We start from the raw sequence: 23,182 nt of genomic DNA, 5'->3' as shown, positions 1-23,182 counted from the left end.
GGAGAAAAGGAGGAACTCTCCTTATTTAGCCCTCTGTTGCCCTCTGCACGCTTATAGTAGGAAAATGTTGTGTCTAATCATAATGTACATTCAAGCTACCCGGAACTCAAAAGTAGCCTAATGGTTTGATATAATATAGACTTATGTGGTTTTGTAGCTGGAAAGGAACAACTCCTTATTTTACAGATGAAGAAACCAAGGATCTGAATTGTGAAGTGAGTTGCCCAAGGTTAGCCAAGAATCAATGTTTAGAATGCAGTTTAACATAAGGGGTAGAAGCATGAATTCTTTTTGGAGAAGGTAAAAACTGGGCTTGAATTCTCTCCCTCTCCTGTCTTAGTTTGTATGACTTTGAAAATTTTCTGAATTATCTCTGAGCTATACATAGGTTTCTTTACCTTCTGCTTGTGTAAAACACATATTTTTCACTCACAATATAAACTATTATGCACACACATATATACTCACAAATTTTTGCATTTATAATCAGGGCTAGAATTAGTCTCTTGATTTCTAGGCCAATATCTATTCACAGTATTTACTTTCTAGATAACATTTAGTCTTAAATGTATACCTCTGATGCTTTTGTTCTCACTTTTTTTTATAGAACTTTGAGCATCTAATCTGTACCTTTCATTCTGTAAAACTCAGCACTATGTGCTTGTGTTCTCCTGAGGAGTTATGGTTCCAGTGTATGCAGGGTAAACAGGTCTTCTGTATATGGGACAAAAGGATGGATGTTTCATATACTAGGACAGGAATGGAAAATAATCTCCATCTTTTATGACAGCTCTGATAGATTGTTAGTGCTTGCATGGGGTGTCGTATTTAAAATGGTCTTCAGACTATATCCAGACTCAACAGAAATAAATTCAGGGGTTGATTAGCCACGTCTGTCATTTGTATAGAGGAGAGATTGGTCACACAGTTTCCTAAGCCTCTTCTGCCTCTATACTTGGACTAGGACAGTTCTGCCTTATATCCTCTTCTTAGTTCAGTTAGATTTATAGTGAAAAGAAATTCCTGTCCTCAGAATGTCTGCTCCTCATTCTTCAAGGAATGGTTCTCCTTAATTGTTTTCATTTTGTCTCAGGATACACAGAACTTGAAGAGCCAGGTTCAAAAGCAGCAAGTCTTTGAAGAAGAATTGGCAGCTAATGAGATCCAGCTCAATAACATACAGAAAACTGGCCAGGAGATGATTGAGAGCAATCATTATGCCTCTGAAAGTGTGGATGCTCGTTTGAGTGAAGTTGCCAAACTCTGGACGGAATTGCTGGAGGCTACAGCACAGAAAGGTCAGAAGCAGAGTCTTGTTGAAAACGAATTCCTAAATTCTGAAACCCACCGTCTTCATCTTTTCCACCTTGAGTTTACCTAGTGACTTCTATAAGAAGGGATGCTACTCATTTGTTTCCCTGTGTATTCCTGTATTGGTCAAGAAATTTAAAAATCTAACCTAAATTTATCACACTATATATTAGTGTGATAATATATCACACTATATATTAACACAATTTTATGTTTTCTTCATGTATGTAAGTCTTTTCAACTGAAATTACTTTTGTTTTCTTCACTTTTTTCTTCCTCTTGAATAAATATTCAGATACCATGAATTCAGTATTGGCTATGCACCTAAAACTAGTGTCCTTAAATTATATTATACATATTTTGGTTCTATAGATGAAACAAGGTTTTCTGACCCAGGGTATAAAATTAGACATTAAAATATTGTTGGTGCCCCATATGATGGTCCCATGATGTTTTATTCTTATGAATAGGGCTTGATGACTTATTTTACCTATCTGAGCATGTTCAGGCTTTGTTGTAAGCTCTTAGAAAATTCCCATGTCTGCTTGAAGAGCCTCTACTTAAATTTAACTTCACCTTTTATTTTGGAAAATTAATCAATTGCCATAATTAACACCAATAATGAAGTTTCTCTGTCCATATCCCCCTTGTTATAAACATCACCTATAGACATGACTCTGCCCTGGTTATAGAAAAAATACATCATACTGATTTTGTCGGATGTCATCCTGAGTTTTGGTTTAGGAAAAAAAAATTCAACTTGATTGTAACAATAAGTTGCTGCTACTCTACATCATAGTAATTGCTTCACAGAAATAACACAAATAATTGCTATAAGATCATAGAATAAAGAATTTAGCTGAGAACAATGTGGATAATCAAGATATTCTCTGGAAGAAAAAATTGTAAGGCGTGGTTGGTGATGAAGGAGAGGCACTAAGAGAGGGGCCTAGCAAAGTTCTGAGAAAGATATTTAGGAAAAGACACTGCAAAATTTCAAACTGAGCCAACCCCAAGTTTTATACTTCTCTCAGAAAACGCAGTGTTTGTGTTTGAATCCCTTTGAAAAGGAGGTCTCAATAGAGAGTAACAAGTGACATGAAAATACCCAAGATAGTTAAAATCTAACATAGCAGCACTATACCTCAACAAGAAATGAACAAATCGTTTATCTTTGTTTTGCGAACACTACTATCTTCAAAAACAAATACCCTCTGAATTCTACAAATTTATGATAATTTCTTATATAATCACATGTGAAACAGTTATACTTTTTCCCACTGGAGGGTCAAAATATTATATTGCTCCTTAAATTGATGTAACATGTATTAGCATATAATGAGGATCAGTTATGACAGTTATCAGTTATCTTATACTTGCTGTCTTTTCCTAGGGACTCAGTTATATGAAGCTAACAAGCAGCTGCAATTTGAAAATAATGCAGAAGACCTGAAGCACTGGCTGGAGGAGGTGGAATGGCAGGCTAGGTCTGAGGATTATGGGAAAGGTCTGGCTGATATACAGAATCTGCTCAGGAAACACGGCCTCCTGGAGTCTGCCATGGCTGCTCGTCAGGTTTGTTGCTAGCTCTTTGGCCAATTATAGGCCAACTCACCTGTATATGTTCTGAGCACACTGATCATAAGTAATTATTGTTTAAAAAAAAACAGAGAGAGAGCAGGAAACCAAAGGTAAAAATTCAAAACTTTTAGTTGGTCAACTACCTCTTTCCAATATCTCCTTTAATCCAGCCTTTCTCCTGGGTGCCTTGTGTCTTTTCTCAGAACCCCATGGCTGATGTAAGACTTTATTGACTCTTCTAAATATAACATTGTACTCTCAATCCAAAAACCTGGGTTTTATATATAGCCTTATCACTTACTAGTTCTGTGATATTTGGTGTATATTTTCACACCTCTGTATCCTCACCTGTAAAATAAAAGTTTTTATAAAATTTCCTCTTTCTATTCTGGCATCCTGCAACTCAAAGTTTGAAAATATTTTTAATCATACCATTTCTTTTTTCTTAAGAAAATTGAAACCCAGAGAAGTGAAGTAACTTCCCTAATGTCACAGAGAAAATTAATAGCAGGGCCAGGACTAAGAAGCAGATGTCTAGGCTCTTAGTTTCAGAGTTACCCACTGAAATCCCACCAGACTGTTAGTTTAAATAACTTTATCCAATACTTTTCTAGAGTATCGATACTGTATGTGAGTTTCTGGAGAACTCAGCGGAAATCCACTTCCAGCTGACTCAATCTCTCGTCCCAGGAATCCTAGCTTGTATTTAAAAATTATTCTGCTCTTCCCTACAAAGTCCCACTGATTTTTCCTGTTACAATACACTTTTATGATGTCTGCTCTTTGGTTACTCTTGGTTAAAAGGAAAAGACAGAATAATCTACAGAAAATAGAAATAAACAAAGCAAACCCAGTCACTTACATAGCTCTAGGTATGGCTTAATGGAGCTTGAAGTAAAAGGCTGGAGTTAGGAAAACCATACAAAGATAGCTTTGAAATCTACATGGAGGAGGAGAGTTTGGAACAGATTTTCAAAGAAGGGAAAAGAAAAGATTTGGTGAAAAGTAACTAAAAACATATAAAGAAGAGGAACAGCATGTGTAAACATGCAATAAGTAGGAGTATTTGACCCTAGTTTGGAATTTGTTCTGTTATGGAACACAAGCTCTTGTGCCCAACACACAGTGAGGCCCAACAAAGTGAAATCTCGGAGTTTGGAGAAGAGAAAGGTTGATTGCAGGGCCATGCAAGAATGGGTGGCTTTGATTTCAGATGGTCTCAGCCTGTAGCAGCTTGGAGCAAGGTTTTGGTTCCCGGAGAGATGTTGAGGTCGGACTGAGGCAGTGAGAGCACTGAATCCTAGCCACTAGACAACCAGGGACCAGTGGCCAGTGACAAGGCCCTGGCCCATCAGCTGTGTAGAAATGAATTTCCACAGAGAGACGGAAAGTAGTGAAACAAGTAAAGTGTTTATTAGGAGGAAAATGAGTATGTGTGGATAGACACACAGGTGGGCTCAGAGAGAGAGTCACGCCCTCGTGATAGTTTGAATCACTTATATGGGGCATTTCTTCCGGGTTTCCTTTGGCTAGTCATCTTGCTTTTTCTGGTTCTGAGTCTATATTTGGTATATCTCAGTGTTCTCCCTTGTGTGCATGCACATCTCTTAGCCAAGATAGATTTTAGCAAAGAGGCCTATGGGTAGGTTGACATCACCTACTATGGGGTGGCGCCCTCTTCCTTTCTACTTTCAGGGAGCTTTTCTGCACATGTGTAGTTTGGAAGGTCTCCTTGACTTCAAGAATGAGGAATATGTGGTTTTTTAGCTCTTACCTAGGCAGAGTTCAACTCCTCTCTCCTGCTATTTTGGAGTGTCTGTCCACAGGGGAGAAACTGTCCAGCCTGGGGGCCATCTATCTCTTGCCTCAGCTTGAGCCCCAAAAATCCAGAACTCCCCAAAGGATTTCAGCAAAGCATTTTTTTTTTACACCTTTATTGGAGTATAATTGCTTTACAATGGTGTGTTAGTTTCTGCTTTATAACAAAGTGAATCAGTTATACATATGTTCCCATATCTTTTCCCTCTTGTGTGTCCCTCCCTCCCACTCTCCCTATCCCACCCCTCTAGGTGGTCACAAACCACCAAGCTGATCTTCCTGTGCTATGTGGCTGCTTCCCACTAGCTATCTATTTTATGTTTGGTAGTGTATATATATCCATGCCACTCTCTCACTTTGTCACAGCTTACCCTTCCCCTTCCCCATATCCTCAAGTCCATTCTCTAGTACATCTGTGTCTTTATTCCTGTCTTACCTCTAGGATTTTCATGACTTTTTTTTTCTTAGATTGCATATATATGTGTTAGAATACAGTATTTCTTTTTCTCTTTCTGACTTCACGCTGTATGACAGACTCTAGGTCCATCCACCTCACTACAAATATCTCAATTTCGTTTCTTTTTATGGCTAATATTCTGTTGTATATATGTGCCACATCTTCTTTATCCATTCATCTGTCAATGGACAGTTAGGTTGCTTCCATGTCCTGGCTATTGTAAATAGAGCTGCAATGTACATTTTGGTACATGACTCTTTTTGGATTATGGTTTTCTCAGGGTACATGCCCAGTAGTGGGATTGCTGGGTCATATGGTAGTATTATTTTTAGGTTTTTAAGGAACCTCCGTACTGTTCTCCATAGTGGCTGTATCAATTTACATTCCCACCAACAGTGCAAGAGGGTTCCCTTTTCTCCACACCCTCTCCAGCATTTACTGTTTCTAGATTTTTTGATGATGGCCATTCTGACCAGTGTGAAATGATATCTCATTGTAGTTTTGATTTGCATTTCTCTAATGATTAATGATGTTGAGCATTCTTTCATGTGTTTGTTGTCAATCTGTATATCTTCTTTGGAGAATGTCTATTTAGGTCTTCTGCCCATTTTTGGATTGTGTTGTTTGTTTTTTTGTTATTGAGCTGCTTGTAAATCTTGGAGATTAATCCTTTGTCAGTTGCTTCATTTGCAAATATTTTCTCCCATTCTGAGGGTTGTCTTTTGGTCTTGTTTATGGTTTCCTTTGCTGTGCAAAGGCTTTGAAGTTTCATTAGGTCCCATTTGTTTATTTTTGTTTTTATTTCCATTTCTCTAGGAGGTGGGTCAAAAAGGATGTTGCTGTGATTTATGTCATAGAGTGTTCTGCCTATGTTTTCCTCTAAGAGTTTGATAGTGTCTGGCCTTACATTTAGGTCTTTAATCCATTTTGAGTAGCAAAGCATTTTTAAAGGCCAGGAGAGGGAGGGGGCATCGTGGGGGTCCGTGATCAGCTCATGCACAATTCTCTGATTGGTTGATGCTGAGCTAACATGGCAGTTAACATTATTAATCCTTCAGTTCCAGAAGGTCTGGGGACTTTGTGCTCATGATCATCAAGTATTCTAGTTAATTTCTTCCATTTGGTGCTGGTATTAGCATCTGAAGCAGTCAGGAAATATGCATCAGATACTATTACCTGGCAACTTCAAAGAGGAGCTAAAACAGAGGGTATGGGAGGGATCTGTCCCGGGAAGGTCCCATAGAATTCCCCTTGGTTACACTCCTAGTTGGAGTAGCGGCTAAGATATCATGCTTGCAAAAAAAAATTTTAGCTACGGACTAGTAAAGCTGGAAAAGATCATGAATATTCTCTAGCCCAAAGTCCTTATTATATCGACGAGGAAACTATTATGAAAACAGGTGAAGAGCTGGATAAAATGTCAATTGAGGAGCAGTCAAGTCTGTCTCTTTAGTCTGAAGCCTCTTGCACTACATTAGCTTTCAACTAGTACAATGGAACCATAATCATGATAACAATTATGATGTTTGAAAATCACTCTATGACACAATGATGTTTTTCAAAGTTAAAATGTCCTAAGAGATGAGAACCGTTGGCTAGTAGGAGATTTTAATTTTAACTCTTTGTGGCGCCTTTATTTCTTTATGGAGAAGTGAGTATACATTTTAAGAAGCTATTGATGATCAATGGTTTGTTCCAAATTAAGAAGAGATAGATCAAACCCTGTGTAGGTTGAACACTGGATGGCAAAATAGAATAAGTAAAACCAATACCTGCTGTTCATCCATTTTTTGAAGAGCTTCTCTTATCACCACCACCCCCATTGCAACAACAAAATGAAACAAGCAGACAAGCAAAAATCCTGTGTTCTGTGCTCTTGCTAGACCAGTTACAGTTGACCTCATTAATAAAGATGAGACGAATCTCTCGTATGTATTTTACCATATAGTAATACGATTAAAATTTTATTTCTAGGAAGATCCTTCAAACTTCTGTTTCTATTTTCCTCCTTTCTCAGATACGACCCAAATGGGGACCATTATTTACTTAAATTCATACTAGTTAGTGGCCAAAGAAAGGCCTTTTAATTTTTCTTTCTGAGGTCCGGACATTTGTTTCTGTAACGTCACATTTCATCTCATAGGCATGGTTCCTGCTACACAACAAACTTAAGCCTCAGAAATTTCCTTGTTATTTACAGTTCCAGCTCATTTTAAAGGGTGAGAAAGAGGCTGGAAAGGGAACTGAGATAGAAGAAGCCTCCTGCTGTTTTCTTTGGGACCTCAATTTATCACTACTCCCAAACAAGCAAGCCTTTGTAGTTCTGGTTTCCCTGATTTCTTCGGCACACTCTACACATATTTTGTCCTTTCTAACACGTGGTTTCAGAACTACTTTCTTATAAATAGCCTTTAGCTTGAAGAATTGGTTCTTAGTGTAGCAAACTTTCCCACTCTATTTCACTGATTTGATTAGAAGTTTAAACATGAGTACATATAGAGCTGATTCTCCTCATCACCACCCACCGCCCCCCGTCCTGCCCTCCATGCCAGATACCAAACTCTCATCCTTTTCTACTGAATGATGGGATTTTCTGACACCGATTCTATTTCTTCCTCAGGATCAGGTGGACACCCTCACAGACCTGGCAGCATATATTGAAGAACTAGGCCATCCCAATGCTGGGGACGTACAGGCAAGGCAGGAGTCCCTGGTGTCTCGGTTTGAAGACCTGAAAAAGCAGCTGGCCAACCGGAAGAATAAGCTCATTGACCTTCTCCTCCTGCACCAGATCTGCAGAGACACAGAGGATGAGGAGGCCTGGATCCAAGAGACTGAACCTTCTGCAGCTTCCACCTACCTTGGTTAGTACAGCCGTACAGCCCAAGCAGGCGGAGCCATAAGGAGAAGACCAAGGTCTGCAGATAGTTTGAGGGATCTGGGATACAGTAGCAAAGTTTGCCCTTAGGTCTTTCTCCTTAGACTCTTGAACATTTTTCCTGCTTTCCAAAAAAAAAGATTTTTTAATAATTCATACTGAGTTTTCCTCCTAAAACAAGACATGAAGAATGCCATGAATTTAAGGCCTCTGGGAAGAGCTAAAGTAACCAGCTTTTTGCTACTTGCTCTAAGTTATTGCCAAGGTCCTTGGCTGAGTGGTCATGGTTAGCGTTTGAGGTCACAAGTGTTTTTGTTTATATTGTCAGTGGCTCCCTTTTATAAGGGGAGCTATCACAAGGATATGTATGAGCTATTACAAGGATAGAAGGGGTGAAGCAGCAGATAAAGTACATAATTTTCTTTCCTTTGGAATCAATCAGTCCACCATTGTTAGTGCCAGGACACTTGCATTGAAATATAGAAAAAAGTGCACATAAATATAATGCAAACTTAATATACATGTATTGGGTACATCTGTGAGAGGCTGGACCATATGACAACAGAGGGGCTAGTCTGGGAAAATATCCTAGAAGAGAAAATATCTCTTTGAGGGAGAGACGGGCATAGAGGGTTTCTGGAGACATTTAGTGTGAACTATATGGAAGAAAATTTTGGAGGAAAGAGAGTTGAAGTGTTGACGGGAGACAGGGAGGATGAAGTAGATAGCTGGAACTGGGGACTTTAGAAGCAGGAAATTAACGGCACATAGTATTTATTATGTGCTTGTTAGTGTTAACCAACGAGTGAGGCACTTTTTGTAAGTTACGTCTAATCTTTACAAAGAAAACTAAAAACCGGTTATTTTTAGTTTAGAGGACTTAATAACTTTCTGGCATCCATAGAAATAAGCAAATAGAAGATCCTGCTTTTTATACCACAATATGTTGAAAGAAAATTGGTTGCATGAAATTATTGGAAGTTTGAGCTGAAGAGTTACATGCCTTTCTACTTATCATCCAAAGAGAAGAGTGATTTATTCATTGTCCTTTGTAGAATAATGCATTTTCTTAGTACAAAGAGGCAAGGGGAAGAACAAAGCTGAGCAGAGTTAATTCAGACAAACAGCATAAATTTTAGGAAGCCCACTTAATGAACTTCAATGGGAAGAACTTGTAGGTCCAAGAGTTAAAAAGAAGTATAGTAGCTTCTTATTATTCTGTGCACTACAACAATGACCTTGAAATTATTTTTATCTCTAGGCAAGGACCTGATTGCCTCCAAGAATCTTCTGAACAGACACCAAGTCATCCAGGCTAATATTGCCAGCCACGAGCCACGCATCCAAGTGATAACAGAGAGGGGAAACAAAATGGTAGAGGAAGGTATGTTATGATTCAGATTGAATTGACCTGTCATCACTGTTCCAGATTTATGAGTTTTTTTCAATTTTAGGGCTTCATCCCTTTATCTACTTTGATACTTTTACCTGTATAATTTTCCTTCTACATGAAGTTCCTCTAACATTTCCTGTAGTGAGGCCCTGCTAATAATAAATTCTCTGGGCTTCTGTTTTGGTCTAAAAGACTTCCTTTTGCTTTCATTTTTGAAACACATTTTCACTGGATATAAAATTCTTGGCTGATATTGTCTTTCTCCGAGCATTTTAAAGATGCTGCTGCCCTGTCTTCTGACTTGCAGAGTTTCTGGTGAGAAGTCTCCTCTCATTACTATCTTTGCTCCTTTGTATGTAAGGTCTTTTTTTCCTCTGACTGTTTTATCACTGGTTTTCACCAATTTGCGCCAATTTGATTACAGTATAACTTGGTGTAGTGGTCTTTGTTTCTTTAGCTTTGCAATCGTTGAGCTTCTTGGATCTGCTTTCTTATGATTCTTCCAGGGAAGTTTTTATTCTGGAACTAATTTAGCGACTAGTCCACTACTAAGGTATAACCCTTCTGAGGATACTACCTCATGTATTATAAAATCTTTCCACTTTGGTGGGAGCTAATTTTAATTATTCACAGCCCTATGTGACCTTAGGAGTGTTTTGGCCTACTGCTTTCCAGTCTTCTTTTCCTTACCCTTGAAGAGTTTCCTGACACATGTGTGCAAAGGAGTAATCAGTCACATACTTCACGGGACCTCTATGTGTATCCCCAAAACTCCATCCCCAGTACAGCACCCTTCTCAGTACCCTGCTCCACGAGCTCTAGCTGTCTTGTCTTCCCCCAACTCTGATCTCTGTCTCCTCAGAATGGTGTGATTGCTAGTTCTATTTGGGCTAGTCCTCCCAGCACTGCAGTCTACAGACTGCCCCAGGCATAAACTGTGGCAGTCATAAGGCACAGCTCATTTCTTTCCCTTCTCTTGGGAGTCACACTCGAATGCCTATCTTCTGAAAATCATTGTTTCTTACGCTGTGTCTGGTTTTCTAGTTGTTTAGGATGGGAGAAAAATTCCTGCAGTAATCAATCTTTTATGGGTAAAAATGAAAATCTGCTTGTGGATTTTTGCTGACACTTCACTGTATCTTCTTGGTTTATCTGTAGAGGTGTTCACAAAATTCTAAAAAACATACTTAACACAATCCTAAGAATGAATTTTAATTCATTGATGTTAAAAAAGAATGAAAATCTGCTGAATTTTTTGCTTAAGCTAGAGAATACACGTTTTTGGAACTCTGAGCTGTACCCACACATAGGTCTTTTGTTTTCAGTCCGTATATCAGAGATTCTACCACCCAATTCACCACCACACATATACCCTATCCCCCATTAGCATCTATTGATGCTTAATCTCACTTATGACATCCCAGTTCCCAGGAACTCAGGTGAAATGTCACATTGGCTACATGCAGCGTCATTCTTATGGCTCCCTTTCTCTCTCCCAGCTCACCAAAAGGATTAAAGTATAGTGGATATTAATGAGGGTAAAATTCTCCTTTTCTATAACTACTCCATAGGACACTTTGCTGCAGAAGATGTGGCCTCTAGGGTCAAGAGTTTGAATGAGAATATGGAATCTCTCCAGGCTCGAGCTGCTAGACGGCAGAATGATCTTGAAGCCAATGTCCAGTTCCAGCAATACCTAGCTGACCTGCATGAAGCAGAAGCATGGATTAGAGAGAGGGAACCTATAGTAGACAACACTAACTATGGGGCTGATGAAGAAGCAGCTGGGGTAAGGTGGGCACAGGGAAGGATATTGTCTAGTACTCACCAAATTAGTACCAAATTAGTACCTGATTAGATTGTGTGACAACTACAGGTTTTCTCAGATTTTTCAGAGTTTCCAGAGTGATAATCTTTGGTCTTCATCTGCTGGGATAACCTGAGTTAACAGAAATCCCAAAAGATACACCACATTTTCCTAACCCCACAGAGAGCCATATTTCTTAGAGATTATCTAAGCCCAAAAAGGCATGACCAGACGTCTATGCCTGTCTTGGTCCCATCCTAAATTTCCCAGACTGAGCTTGGGATTTCACAAACCAACCATAGTTTTAACATATACTTAATTACTTTATTGTAATAAAGCCAGGCAGACACGGACACGTTGGGGCAAGAAGAACTTCTAAGGTTATAATTACCCTTTATATCCATTTCTTTGTTTTGCTCATTGTCTTATGATCAGCCAGTATAGTATTTCATAAACCCTATGCACTAGAAATACTTGACATGGGCATCTAAAGTTATGCCAATATTTAATCCTACAAAGCAATGTTTTCAGCAGTGTCCTCTTTCAGCTATGATGTGCATTGAGAAGACACTTGTGCAATTTGACTTTATTTTGATTAAAGCAAATATATTGATATTGTTCATTTAACTCTTATTTTCTTGATACTTGCAAATTTAGAGTTAAAAAATTTATTATATGTGGAGAGTGTCTCTTACCAGGAATTAGGACAATAAGTATAACACAAAACAATAGTTGAAACACTCCCCAGGGATGCTTAGTGTTCTTCCTGTATTTGCTTCTGATGATCTTCCCATCAACAAATTCAGGCTCTTCTAAAGAAGCATGAGGCCTTTCTAGTGGATCTGAAGGCTTTTGGAAACAGTATGCAAGCTCTTCGGGATCAGGCAGAAGCCTGCCAGGTAAGGACTTAGGTATGACAAGAATCACATTCTCCACCACAGAGGAAAAGGAATTAGGAGATTCTCTTTGTTACCAGTTTTTACTTTACATGGTCGAAGCAACTGCAATAGAAAATAGTAAGTCCTGCGATCTTTAGGCAGGCACTGTGGCATCTTTGTAGCACCTACAGAGATTTAGTTTATAAGAATTTCTCAGTAAGTATTATCAGTTATTCACTGGTATATTATTTTTTTACTTTCCTTTTTCATTTTATACTTTCATTCTCTGTCTTTTCCTATTTCTTTTATTTGCATCTCTCCTCTTATATTCCCTCCTGATTTATTTCCTCCCTTTCTTAGTTTTTTTTTATACTGACACTTATTAAATGTCTACCATGTGCAGGCATGAATAAAAAATAATCCTGACTTGAAGGAAAATTACAGTCTATTAGGTCATAAGTTTTAACAAATAATTGCATATAATAGATATATGAACAGGAAAAAGAATCTCAAAGAAAGGAGTGTTTCATTCTCTTGAAATAAGAGTGCTGGAGGATAGGAAAATCTTCATAGCTGAGGCAAACCAGTTTATTTTTTTAAGGGTAGTTTACTATGCAGATAATGAGAAGAAGGGCTCTTCTAGTGAATAAGCTATGAGAGCAAATGCACTGAAGCACAAAATAATCAAGTGTATTTGGGAAATGGGAAATGCAAAAGATTGAGAATGTGAGGATGGCTAGACTGCAAGGTGAAAATAAGTGTCCTGAAGAGTGATGGGAGCTGCAATCAACTAAATGATATGGGTATCTCCTAGTATAGTGGAAGCAACAGAGACACACTTCTCACATTCAAGGAATTCTGTCTTATGAGGGGCTCTGAATCCATACACTGGGAGTAGAAAAGACATAGACTCACTCTGTCAAGTCAATATATATTTACAGAGCTTCGGTGCTGTGCCTTCCTCAAGCTCTGCACAGTGAGTGCCTACACAAAAACAGGTGGATTTATGAATTGTAAGTTATGAGGAAGCAGTATTTGAAGGATACAAAATTAGAGGGATATGTAAGGGGAAGTACATCTTCAGCTCCAATCTGAAGAAGATGTGGGCCATTGCTTATGAAGAGGGATTATATTTTGTTCATTCTCTGAGAGATATGATATTTGGAAAAAATGAAAATCAGAGAAGACTATACCTTAGAGGACAGGTTAAAAAGGAGAGAGAGACAAGATATTTGATCTCAGTTTATGTTCTCAATTTTTAAAATTCTGTGGCCTTTCCTGTGCTGTAGATCACTCATCTCTAAAAAAGAAAGTCCACGGTTGCTTGACAAAATGCTTTAAAGACCCAGGGAATGGAGAAGGTGATGAGAGATAGGGGGTCTCTCACTTTCTCAAACAATTTTCTGGAACATGGATACACACAATCCTTTATTGCCTGCTTAAGAACTGGTAGTTTAGAGCATGTAATATGTTTTTGAAAACTTACATTCTTACTTGCTCGCTCTGTGTTCGTATTTCCCAGCCCACCTGTCCCCTGAGAAGTGTTAGGATGGAACGATATCTCTGAAGATGGCATATTGCAATAGCTCTGTTACTGGCAGCCATGTAAGAGATTTCAGCCAGGGGCTCCTCTCTCCTGCAAGGTGCAGGGACGGCCCACCATGGCTAGGCTGTACAGAGAAATCTTTCCTACGGGTGACTGGCTTGTTCTGCTTACTGTTTTTGTTCAGCAACAACAGGCTGCACCTGTGGAGGAAGCTGCTCGAGAAGAGAGGGTTGTGGCCTTATATGACTTCCAGGCCCGCAGCCCCCGAGAAGTCACCATGAAGAAAGATGATATCTTAACACTGCTCAGTTCCATCAACAAGGTGACTTTCCCTTCGACCTTTCTTCCCATCAACAGGGTGGCTCTTGCAGTCGACTCTCCCAACCCTGCCAGATACCCATATTTTAACCAGCCAATATTTTTCTATTTCCCTCTCTCTTAAATAACCATAATTTATTGAGCAGTATCTTTCCTTCAGATGCTGTGTAGGATCCTGTACATATCTTTTGAGATTATAATACCAATTTTACAGTTAACAAAGTGAGGACTCAAAGATCTTAAGTAACTAGCCCAAAGACATGTAAGCCATGAGTGACAATTCTGTAATATGTTTACAGGATTAAACTGCCTCTTTCTTCTCATCTTTCCTTGCTCTTCTGACCCAGTGTTCCTAGTAATGGAACAAAAATGGCTGGTGTTAAGAGGAGCCTGTTCAAGGATAAGTCTTTTGCCAACTTAGATTTTCTTTAGCCCTTATGACTGTGAGCATACTGACAAAGTATTGTCTAGGATTTTAAATATATTTCTCATAAGAGCATGAGAAATATTTTTATATTCTAATGCTTGATTAATCTCCAAAAACGATTGAGAAGAAAAGAAGAGAGCTTGGGATTTGTTACTCTGAGGCCAAGTAATTTTTTTAGAGAAGCAAGAATTTTATTATCAAATAAGCTGTGTTCCAGTCCTCTTTTCTCTTTGCCCAGTCTTCTTCATTTCACCACATTATTCTCTGAGGATGTTAACTCCAGAGCAGTTAGTATAGCAACCCTCCTGTGGAGATAAAGGTCATACTTAAGCATAAAGCATTTACATAGGTGAATTTCAGGGCAACACACAATTTTTAGGGGCTCTGGGAGAGGGATGGTGAGAAGTTATTATACAATATTGTCATATACAGGTGCTTCACCCACGAAAAGCCCAGTTCAGTCCTGGCCCTATGGGTTTTTTGTGAATTCCTAGTGGACAAAATGCCCCATCATGAAGAGAATGGCTGTCAGTTTTTGAAAACCTCATCAAAGTTAAGGATCTAACATCAAATTCCTTGACTTAAGAGGCTTATCTCTGCACTTCCTGCAACTTCTGATGTATGTTCTTTGTAATATATAAACATTATATGCTACCCATAAACAATGGTTTGCTTCTTCTGGCCATCAGCCTGTCCCTTTTCCTAGAGACTTAGTTATGAGGGTTAAAACTTCTCCTATATGTGGCTTTTCCAAGAACTAAGGAAGAAGTGGGGATTTTCTCTCCCTTTAGGACTGGTGGAAAGTGGAAGCTGATGATCACCAGGGCTTTGTGCCAGCTGTCTACGTCAGGAAACTTGCCCGTGATGAGTTTCCTATGCTCCCGCAACGGAGGCGAGAAGAACCAGGCAACATCACCCAGCGTCAGGAACAGATTGAAAACCAGTAAGTTCTGAAGGCTGGAGAACAGAACAGTGTTTGGCCAAACATTCCAGATTGGTCAAAAACACGTCTTACGAGTCTATATCTGTTAGATTAAGAATGCTTTGCAAATTCACAGATTTTAAGAGCTGAAAGTTAACTTAGGGTAATTCAAACCCTTTACTTTTTAAATGAGGAAAGGGAACCCCAGAACCATTAAGTCAAGTGCCAGAGGTCAGACACATATTAGGGTCACGTATTCTGACTCCCTGCCTGGCAATCTTTCACTCTTTCAAGGTTATCAAAAGGTCTTCTGACTTCCGTATGAACTTTGTTTACTATGCCAAGCTACTTCATATCCAGTTGTCAATAGGAATGTGAGATTTTCACTTCTATAGAATGAGGAAGGTGTATTGACAGTCATACTGTTGGAACATTGACATTTTTATTGTTTTTAAATGGAACACTTTTTTCTCTCTGTTCTCAATGCTGTTTTCCTTCCATCTTTATTTCCTCTTCTCTTTACTGTTTTCTTTTTCTTTTTTTCCTCCCTCTCATTTTTCTCCCTTTCATTCTCTCCCTTTCTCACCCTGCTTCTACTCTTTTGTGTTTTCTCCATCTCTTATTCCACATTTCCCATTCTCTTTGTTTCTCCACCCAGGTACCTTTCTCTCCTGGATCGGGCAGAAGAACGCAGACGTCATCTATTGCAACGTTACAATGAGTTTTTGCTGGCCTATGAGGCAGGAGACATGCTGGACTGGATCCGAGAGAAAAAGGCAGAAAACAGCGGGGTGGAATTAGATGATGTTTGGGAGCTGCAGAAAAAGTTTGATGAGTTCCAAATGGTGAGAAAGAAGAACCACCTCCTCTAGACAGCTTTACAAGGGTTATCATCATTTCCTTTTACCCCATATCTCCTCCTTAGTAACTCCTTAATTTCATATTTGCTAAATATCCTCCCCAAAACTACTGAGACTTCCACATTTCAAATATTTCTCTGGGTATTACAAGTGGAAGGAAAATGCAGAGGAAACTAGTCACCCTGACTTTGCAGCCTGCATTTCCTGCCACTCCCACATCCTACTGGAAATGCTGGTCTCCCAGAATCTTCACAACTTGTCCTATACTGTCTTGTGTTCCTGCTTCCCAGGTTGAGATGGGATGTTTTGAGACTCTTGCAAGGTCTAATTATGGGGCAGAAGTTTGGATGGAAAGGTGGGAAGAACAACCTGACTTTACAACCAATTTCTAATTTTCTGCCTACCTAAAACCTTTCCATTCTCCTTTATTCTCTCAGATCCATTCTATTATTTTAACTAGCAATTAGTATAAACTACTTCCTTCTTTCTTTTCCATATGGTACTTTCCTTACACATGGAATACAAAGCTATACAAAGCTATCGATCGATCAATAGATAAAGATAAAGTACATATATATACATATGGAGACAGAGAGAAGTGAAAGAAAGGGAAGGGAGAAAAAAGGGTACAATTTATAACAGAATACCAAGAATGAGACTTCCATGAGAAAACTCATTAAAAGGCCATTGTATAGTGGAATAAACAATGTCATCACCATAGACGTGGTGATGAGTTCCCTAGAGCTGTTACAACATCTTAATATAAGCAAATTGCAACTCAGACAATGAAATCCTACAAAGGATGGAGGAATTTGTATTGGTAGCAAAGAACATTACATGGCTCAGGTATAGACCCCTTTGATGTTATAATTTAATCCAGGGAGAAATCTAGGAAAATTAATGTGCTCCATAATCCATATAAATAACAGCTGTCTTGCCACGTTTTTGAAAGCCACTGGGTATCAGGGAGTTTAAAGGTTCTCTTCTTTGTGGCAGACTGGAGGAAGGCAATTTGCTGTGTACTGCAAATGTGGTTAGCAATACGTTTTAACCTGTAGCCAAGTCGGGGCAAAGATGAGCAGGTAAGTATGAAAGATTCTTGAGAAGGGGTTTTATACTGCTCTGGATACATTTTCCCACCTAGGATTTGAAGACCAATGAGCCTCGGCTGAGGGATATCAACAAGGTGGCTGATGATCTTCAATTTGAAGAGCTTCTGACACCAGAAGGAGCTCAAATACAGCAGGTAACTATGGCTCCTTCTTTCTTCTCACTACCAGGTTTGGGAAATATTCATTTCATTTAAAAATGCTTAATTGCATATCCTGAAGATCAACTAGAACATGCAGAAGGTAATGGCAGTATGGAGCTAACTACAGGAAAGGTCAAAGGAAATAGTTCAGATAGTCCAGCCATGTATCCATTTTAACTGATCTGAAATCTATAAATTGCCACACACACACCCCATCACCACAAGAAATTCAGTGATTAAATGCATGAATACAAAGAAAAGGCAGACAGTGGGAAGTGGTTAATCAAGAAAGTTTACTGGAGGAGATACTCTGGTAAAATCTGATGAAAGAAGAATATAGGTAGTAGAGATGGGGGAGAAGGCACTCTAGACCTGACTCAGATTTGGACTTGTGGTTCCATAAGAGATGTAACGAATTAATAGAATGTCTAGTCCAGTTCTCTGAGTCGTCATAAACAAGTGAGGATGAATTCTCTGCCTCCTTTTGTGGTGATTGACCTGGGGTAAGAGTGAGAAGGAAAGTGCATAGGAACAATTTGCTTACTCTCTACAGTAAAATAGGGCTCTAAGAAGCTACCTGGTTTAGTCCTTTCACGATGCAGAATGGCATTATATTTCTCATAGAGAAAGGTAATACCTTCTACCTACCAAGGCAACACTTTCCACTCACTTTTCAGAGGTTGTAATGTATCTCTGTGGCAGCCAATAGCAATTGCTGCTCTAAGATTGATTGTTCCATCCTAGACCATCAGTTTCGGAGGAAAACTAATTCCTTTCTTAGCTACATTGGCATAGATGAGACCCAAGTTCAAGCTATCCAAGAAAGAAAGAAACCTGTGCATTTTCTAAAGGAGATAAGATGAAAACAACCAGGGTTTAAGCCCCATCTAGTCTTTTTTTAAACGTCTTTACTGGGGTATAATTCCTTTACAATGGTGTGTTAGTTTCTGCTTTATAACAAAGCAAATCAGTTATACATATACATATGTCCCTATATCTCTTCCTTCTTGTCTCTGCCTCCCTCCCACCCTCCGTATCCCACACCCTAGGTGGTCACAAAGCACCAAGCTGATCTCCCTGTGCTGTGCGGCTGCTTCCCACTAGCTATCTATTTTACATTTGGTAGTGTATATATGTCCATGCCACTCTCTCACTTTGTCCCAGCTTACCCTTCCCCCTCCCCTTATCCTCGGGTCCATTCTCTATTAGGTCTGCATCTTTATTCCCATCTTGCCCCTGGCTCTTCATGACCATTTTTTTTTTTAGATTCCATATATATGTGCTAGAATACAGTATTTGTTTTTCTCTTTCTGACTTACTTCACTCTGTATGATAGTCTCTAGGTCCATCCAACTCACTACAAATAACTCAGTTTCATTCCTCTTTATGGCTGAGTAATATTCCATTGTATATATGTACCACATCTTCTTTATCCATTCACCTGTCAATGAGCATTTAGGTTGCTTCCATGTCCTGGCTATTGTAAATATAGAGCTGCAATGAACATTTTGGTACATGACTCTTTTTGAATTATGGTTTTCTCAGGGTACATGCCCAGTAGTGGGATTGCTAGAACGTATGGTAGTTCTGTTTTTAGTTTTTTAAGGAACCTCCATACTGTTCTCCATAGTGTCTGTATCAATTTACATTCCCACCAACAGTGCAAGAGGGTTCCCTTTTCTCCACACCCTCTCCAGCATTTCTTCTTTGTAAATATTTTAATGATGACCATTCTGACTGGTGTGAGATATCTCATTGTAGTTTTCATTTGCATTTATTTAATGATTAATGATGTTGAGCATTCTTTCATGTGTCTGTAGGCAATCTGTATATTTTCTTTGGAGAAATGTCTATTTAGGTCTTTTGCCCATTTTTGGGTTGGGTTGTTTGTTTTTTCGATATTGAGCTGCATGAGCTACTTGTAAATTTTGGAGATTAATCCTTTGTCAGTTCCTTCATTTGCAAATATTTTCTCCCATTCTGAGGGTTGTCTTTTTGTCTTGTTTATGATTTCCTTTGCTGTGCAAAAGTTTTTAAGTTTCATTAGGTCCCATTTGTTTACTTTTGCTTTATATCCATTTCTCTAGGAGATGGGTCTAAAAGGATGTAGCTGTGATTTATGTCATAGAGTGTTCTGCCTATGTTTTCCTCTAAGAGTTTGATAGTGTATGGCCTTACATTTAGGTCTTTAATCCATTTTGAGTTTATTTTTATGTATGGTGTTAGGGAGTGTTCCAATTTCATACTTTTACATGTACCTGTCCTGTTCTCCCAGCACCACTTATTGAAGAGGCTGTATTCTCTCCACTGTATATTTTTGCCCCCTTTATCAAAGATAAGGTGACCTTATGTGCATGGGTTTTTCTCTGGACTTTCTATCTTGTTCCATTGATCTCTATTTCTGCTTTTGTGCCAGTACCATACTGTCTTGATTACTGTAGCTTTGTAGTATAGTCTGAAGTCAGGGAGCCTGATTCTTCTATCTCCATTTTTTTTTTTCAAGATTACTTCGGCTATTCGGGGTCTGTTGTGTTTCCATACAAATTGTGAAATTTTTTGTTCTAGTTCTGTGAAAAATACCAATGGTAGTTTGATAGGAATTGCATTGAATCTATAGATTGCTCTGGGTAGTAGAGTCATTTTCACAATGTTGATTCTTCCAATCCAAGAACATGGTATATCTCTCCATCTGTTTATATCATCTTTAATTTCTTTTGTCAGTGTCTTATAATTTTCTGCATACAGGTTTTTTGTCTCCTTAGGTAGGTTTATTCCTAGATATTTTATTCTTTTTGTTGCAATGGTAAATGGGAGTGCTTTCTGAATTTCACCTTCAGATTTTTCATCATTAGTGTATAGGAATGCAAGAGATTTCTGTGCATTAATTTTGTATCCTGATATATTGCCAAATTCATTGATTAGCCCTAGCAGTTTTCTCGTAGCATCTTTAGGATTCTCTATGTATAGTATCATGTCATCTTCAAACAGTGACAGCTTTACTTCTTCTTTTCCAATTTTTATTCCTTTTATTTCTTTTTCTTCTCTGATTGCTGTGGCTAAAGAGGATATCAGAAAATACCTAGAAACAAATGACAATGAAAACACAATGACCAAAAACCTATGGGATGCCGCAAAAGCAGTTCTAAGAGGGAAGTTTATAGCAATACAATCCTACCTTAAGAAACAAGAAACATCTCAAATAAACAATGTAACCTTACACCTAAAGCAATTAGGGAAAGAAAAACTTAACAAACTGAAGGAGAAAAACCATATGATCATCTCAATAGATGCAGAGAAAGCTTTCGATAAAATTCAACACCCATTTATGGTAAAAACCCTGCAGAAAGTAGGCTTAGAGGTAACTTTCCTCAACATAATAAAGGCTATATATGACAAACCCACAGCCAACATCATCCTCAATGGTGAAAAAGTGAAACCATTTCCACTAAGATCAGGAATAAGACAAAGTTACCCACTCTCACCACTCTTATTCAACATACTTTTGGAAGTTTTAGCCACAATCATCTAGTCTTTAGACACCACTGAGCTGTCTGAGTTAGCTCCCTAGCTAAAGTCTGTGTTTGCCTCTTTCAGGAGTTGAATGCCCGCTGGGGGTCCTTGCAGAGGCTGGCAGAGGAACAGCGCCAGCTCTTGGGCAGTGCCCATGCTGTCCAAATGTTTCACAGGTAAGAATTTTACCTGAAAAGCAATGCTACTCTAGAACCCACTCAAGAACTGCCAATTCTATTTAGTATAGTAGATCCATAGCTGTAAATTTAACCCTTCTTCCTGGAGAAAATTGGAAATTAGTTGCTTCAGTAGTAGATTCCTCACTTGGCACATAGGCTACTCCCAGACAACCAACTTCAATTTTCTAGTACCTAGGCTTGGGCCCTGGTACATACATAATTAGCAGTCTTTATATGTTTTCATGATAGTGAATGAAAATTGAAGTTGAAACAAGAGGTTTAAGTAATTATATTTCTGAACTAGAAGTAGACAGTAGAGGGCAAGAAACATCACATTGACTCTAACTGTTGATTCAACAATTTTTTATGTTTGATTTCCAAATCTGTGTCTACACTAAGAAACACACACAACTAATTAAGCAAACAAATGAATGAACAAGCCTAATGAAAATCAAACACCTTTACTGTGTATAAATGTATTTTTGAATATTCAGAGAAGGGAAAACTGAAATTCAGACAGATCTTGTTTAGAATGGTTTAAGATGGAAAATCATGAAACATAACAGTTAAGCATGGAGCTTTGCCATCAGGCTACCTAGTTGAAAGTTAGGCTCCACCATTTGGCAATGGTATAACCTTGAAAAAATAGTTAACTTTTTTTCTTTCTGCTTAGCCTCTTAAGCTTTAGTTTTCTCATATGTGAATGGGACTGGTAATAGTAACTAGGCCTCAAGTAGTTGTTGTAAAGATTAAATACACCTAAGTTCTAACACATTAAAAAGGATGATGATGATGGTAGTGATGACTTCTTTGTGAACTCAGCTAGTCTGCCTCTAGTATGCCTATTATTCTTAAACTCTTCACTGTCGTGTACCAGAGAAGCAGATGACACCAAGGAACAGATTGAGAAGAAGTGCCAGGCCCTCAGTGCTGCTGACCCTGGCTCAGACTTGTTCAGTGTTCAGGCCCTTCAGCGACAGCACGAGGGCTTTGAGAGAGACCTCATACCCCTGGAGGAAAAGGTGAGACGTGCTTTTAAGCTTTTCCAACGCGTTCATCTTCATATTTATACCTATTAATGTCCTTTTCTTTGGTTTTATTGTTGAGTCTCTTATTCTTATAGTTTTATCCTACTCCATACTTGTACTTTTATCCTATTCCATACTCATACTTTTACCTTGTCCCTAAGGCAAGTCCACTAAGAGGGCATGCCCCAGAACCATTCACATGGAGGGAAAACATTTTAAATTATTAAAAATTATAGTTGATTTACAATGTTGTGTTAATTACTGCTGTGCAGTAAAGTAATTCAGTTATACATATATATATATACATTCTTTTATTATATTCTTTTCTATTATGGTTTATCATAGGATATTGAATATAGTTCTCTGTGCTATACAGTAGGACTTTATTGTTTATCCTTTCTATATAGAAAAGCTTGCATCTGCTAACCCCAACCTCCCATTCCATTCCTCCCCCAACCCCCTCCCCCTTGGCAACCACCAGTCTGTTCTCTACGTCCATAATTCTGTTTCTGTTTCATAGATAGGTTCATTTGTGTCATATTTTAGATTCCACATATAAATGATATCGTATGGTATTTGTCTTTCTCTTTCTGACTTACTTCACTTAGTATGATAATCTCTAGCTGCATTCATGTTGCTGCAAAGGGCATTATTTCATTCCTTTTTATGGCTGAGTAATATTCCTTTATATACATACCACATCTCCTTTATCCATTCATCTGTCAATGGACATTTAGTTTGTTTCCATGCCTTGGCTATTGTAAATGGTGCTGCTGTGAACATAGGGGTGCAAGTATCTTTTGAATTATAGATTTGTCTGGATATATGCCCAGGGGTGGGATTGCTGGATCATAGGGTAATTCTATTTTTAGTTTTCTGAGGAACCTCCATACTGTTTTCCACAGTGGTTGCACCAAATTTCATTGAGGGAAAATATATTGTAAATTAACTTCCTACTATCTAAGTACCTCTTTAGTGAGTTCCAATAGGCCAGAACTTACCAAAGTTAGTTGGAGG

At 38.5% G+C, this 23,182-nt stretch overlaps 1 protein-coding gene across 3 annotated transcripts in view; it reads left to right on the top strand.

Annotated features, from left to right (window-relative positions):
- The window catches only part of SPTA1 (spectrin alpha, erythrocytic 1), a 65,815-nt gene that overhangs the window by 16,461 nt on the left and 26,172 nt on the right, over positions 1 to 23,182 (top strand). For all 3 annotated transcript variants that reach the window (XM_024750521.1, XM_024750504.1, XM_024750513.1), the window contains 12 exons: positions 1,094 to 1,298; positions 2,705 to 2,886; positions 7,788 to 8,031; positions 9,307 to 9,429; positions 11,010 to 11,227; positions 12,052 to 12,144; positions 13,854 to 13,991; positions 15,206 to 15,357; positions 15,995 to 16,181; positions 17,341 to 17,442; positions 21,043 to 21,134; positions 22,015 to 22,159. In XM_024750521.1, the coding sequence (XP_024606289.1) occupies positions 1,094 to 1,298; positions 2,705 to 2,886; positions 7,788 to 8,031; positions 9,307 to 9,429; positions 11,010 to 11,227; positions 12,052 to 12,144; positions 13,854 to 13,991; positions 15,206 to 15,357; positions 15,995 to 16,181; positions 17,341 to 17,442; positions 21,043 to 21,134; positions 22,015 to 22,159 (1,881 nt within the window). The remainder of the gene's footprint in view (positions 1 to 1,093; positions 1,299 to 2,704; positions 2,887 to 7,787; positions 8,032 to 9,306; positions 9,430 to 11,009; positions 11,228 to 12,051; positions 12,145 to 13,853; positions 13,992 to 15,205; positions 15,358 to 15,994; positions 16,182 to 17,340; positions 17,443 to 21,042; positions 21,135 to 22,014; positions 22,160 to 23,182) is intronic.

The sequence above is a fragment of the Neophocaena asiaeorientalis genome, unplaced genomic scaffold (assembly GCF_003031525.2).
Source record: "Neophocaena asiaeorientalis asiaeorientalis breed wild unplaced genomic scaffold, Neophocaena_asiaeorientalis_V1.1 scaffold315, whole genome shotgun sequence".
In the NCBI taxonomy this organism is placed as follows: domain Eukaryota; kingdom Metazoa; phylum Chordata; class Mammalia; order Artiodactyla; family Phocoenidae; genus Neophocaena; species Neophocaena asiaeorientalis.
This window is presented reverse-complemented; position numbering and strand designations above follow the sequence as displayed.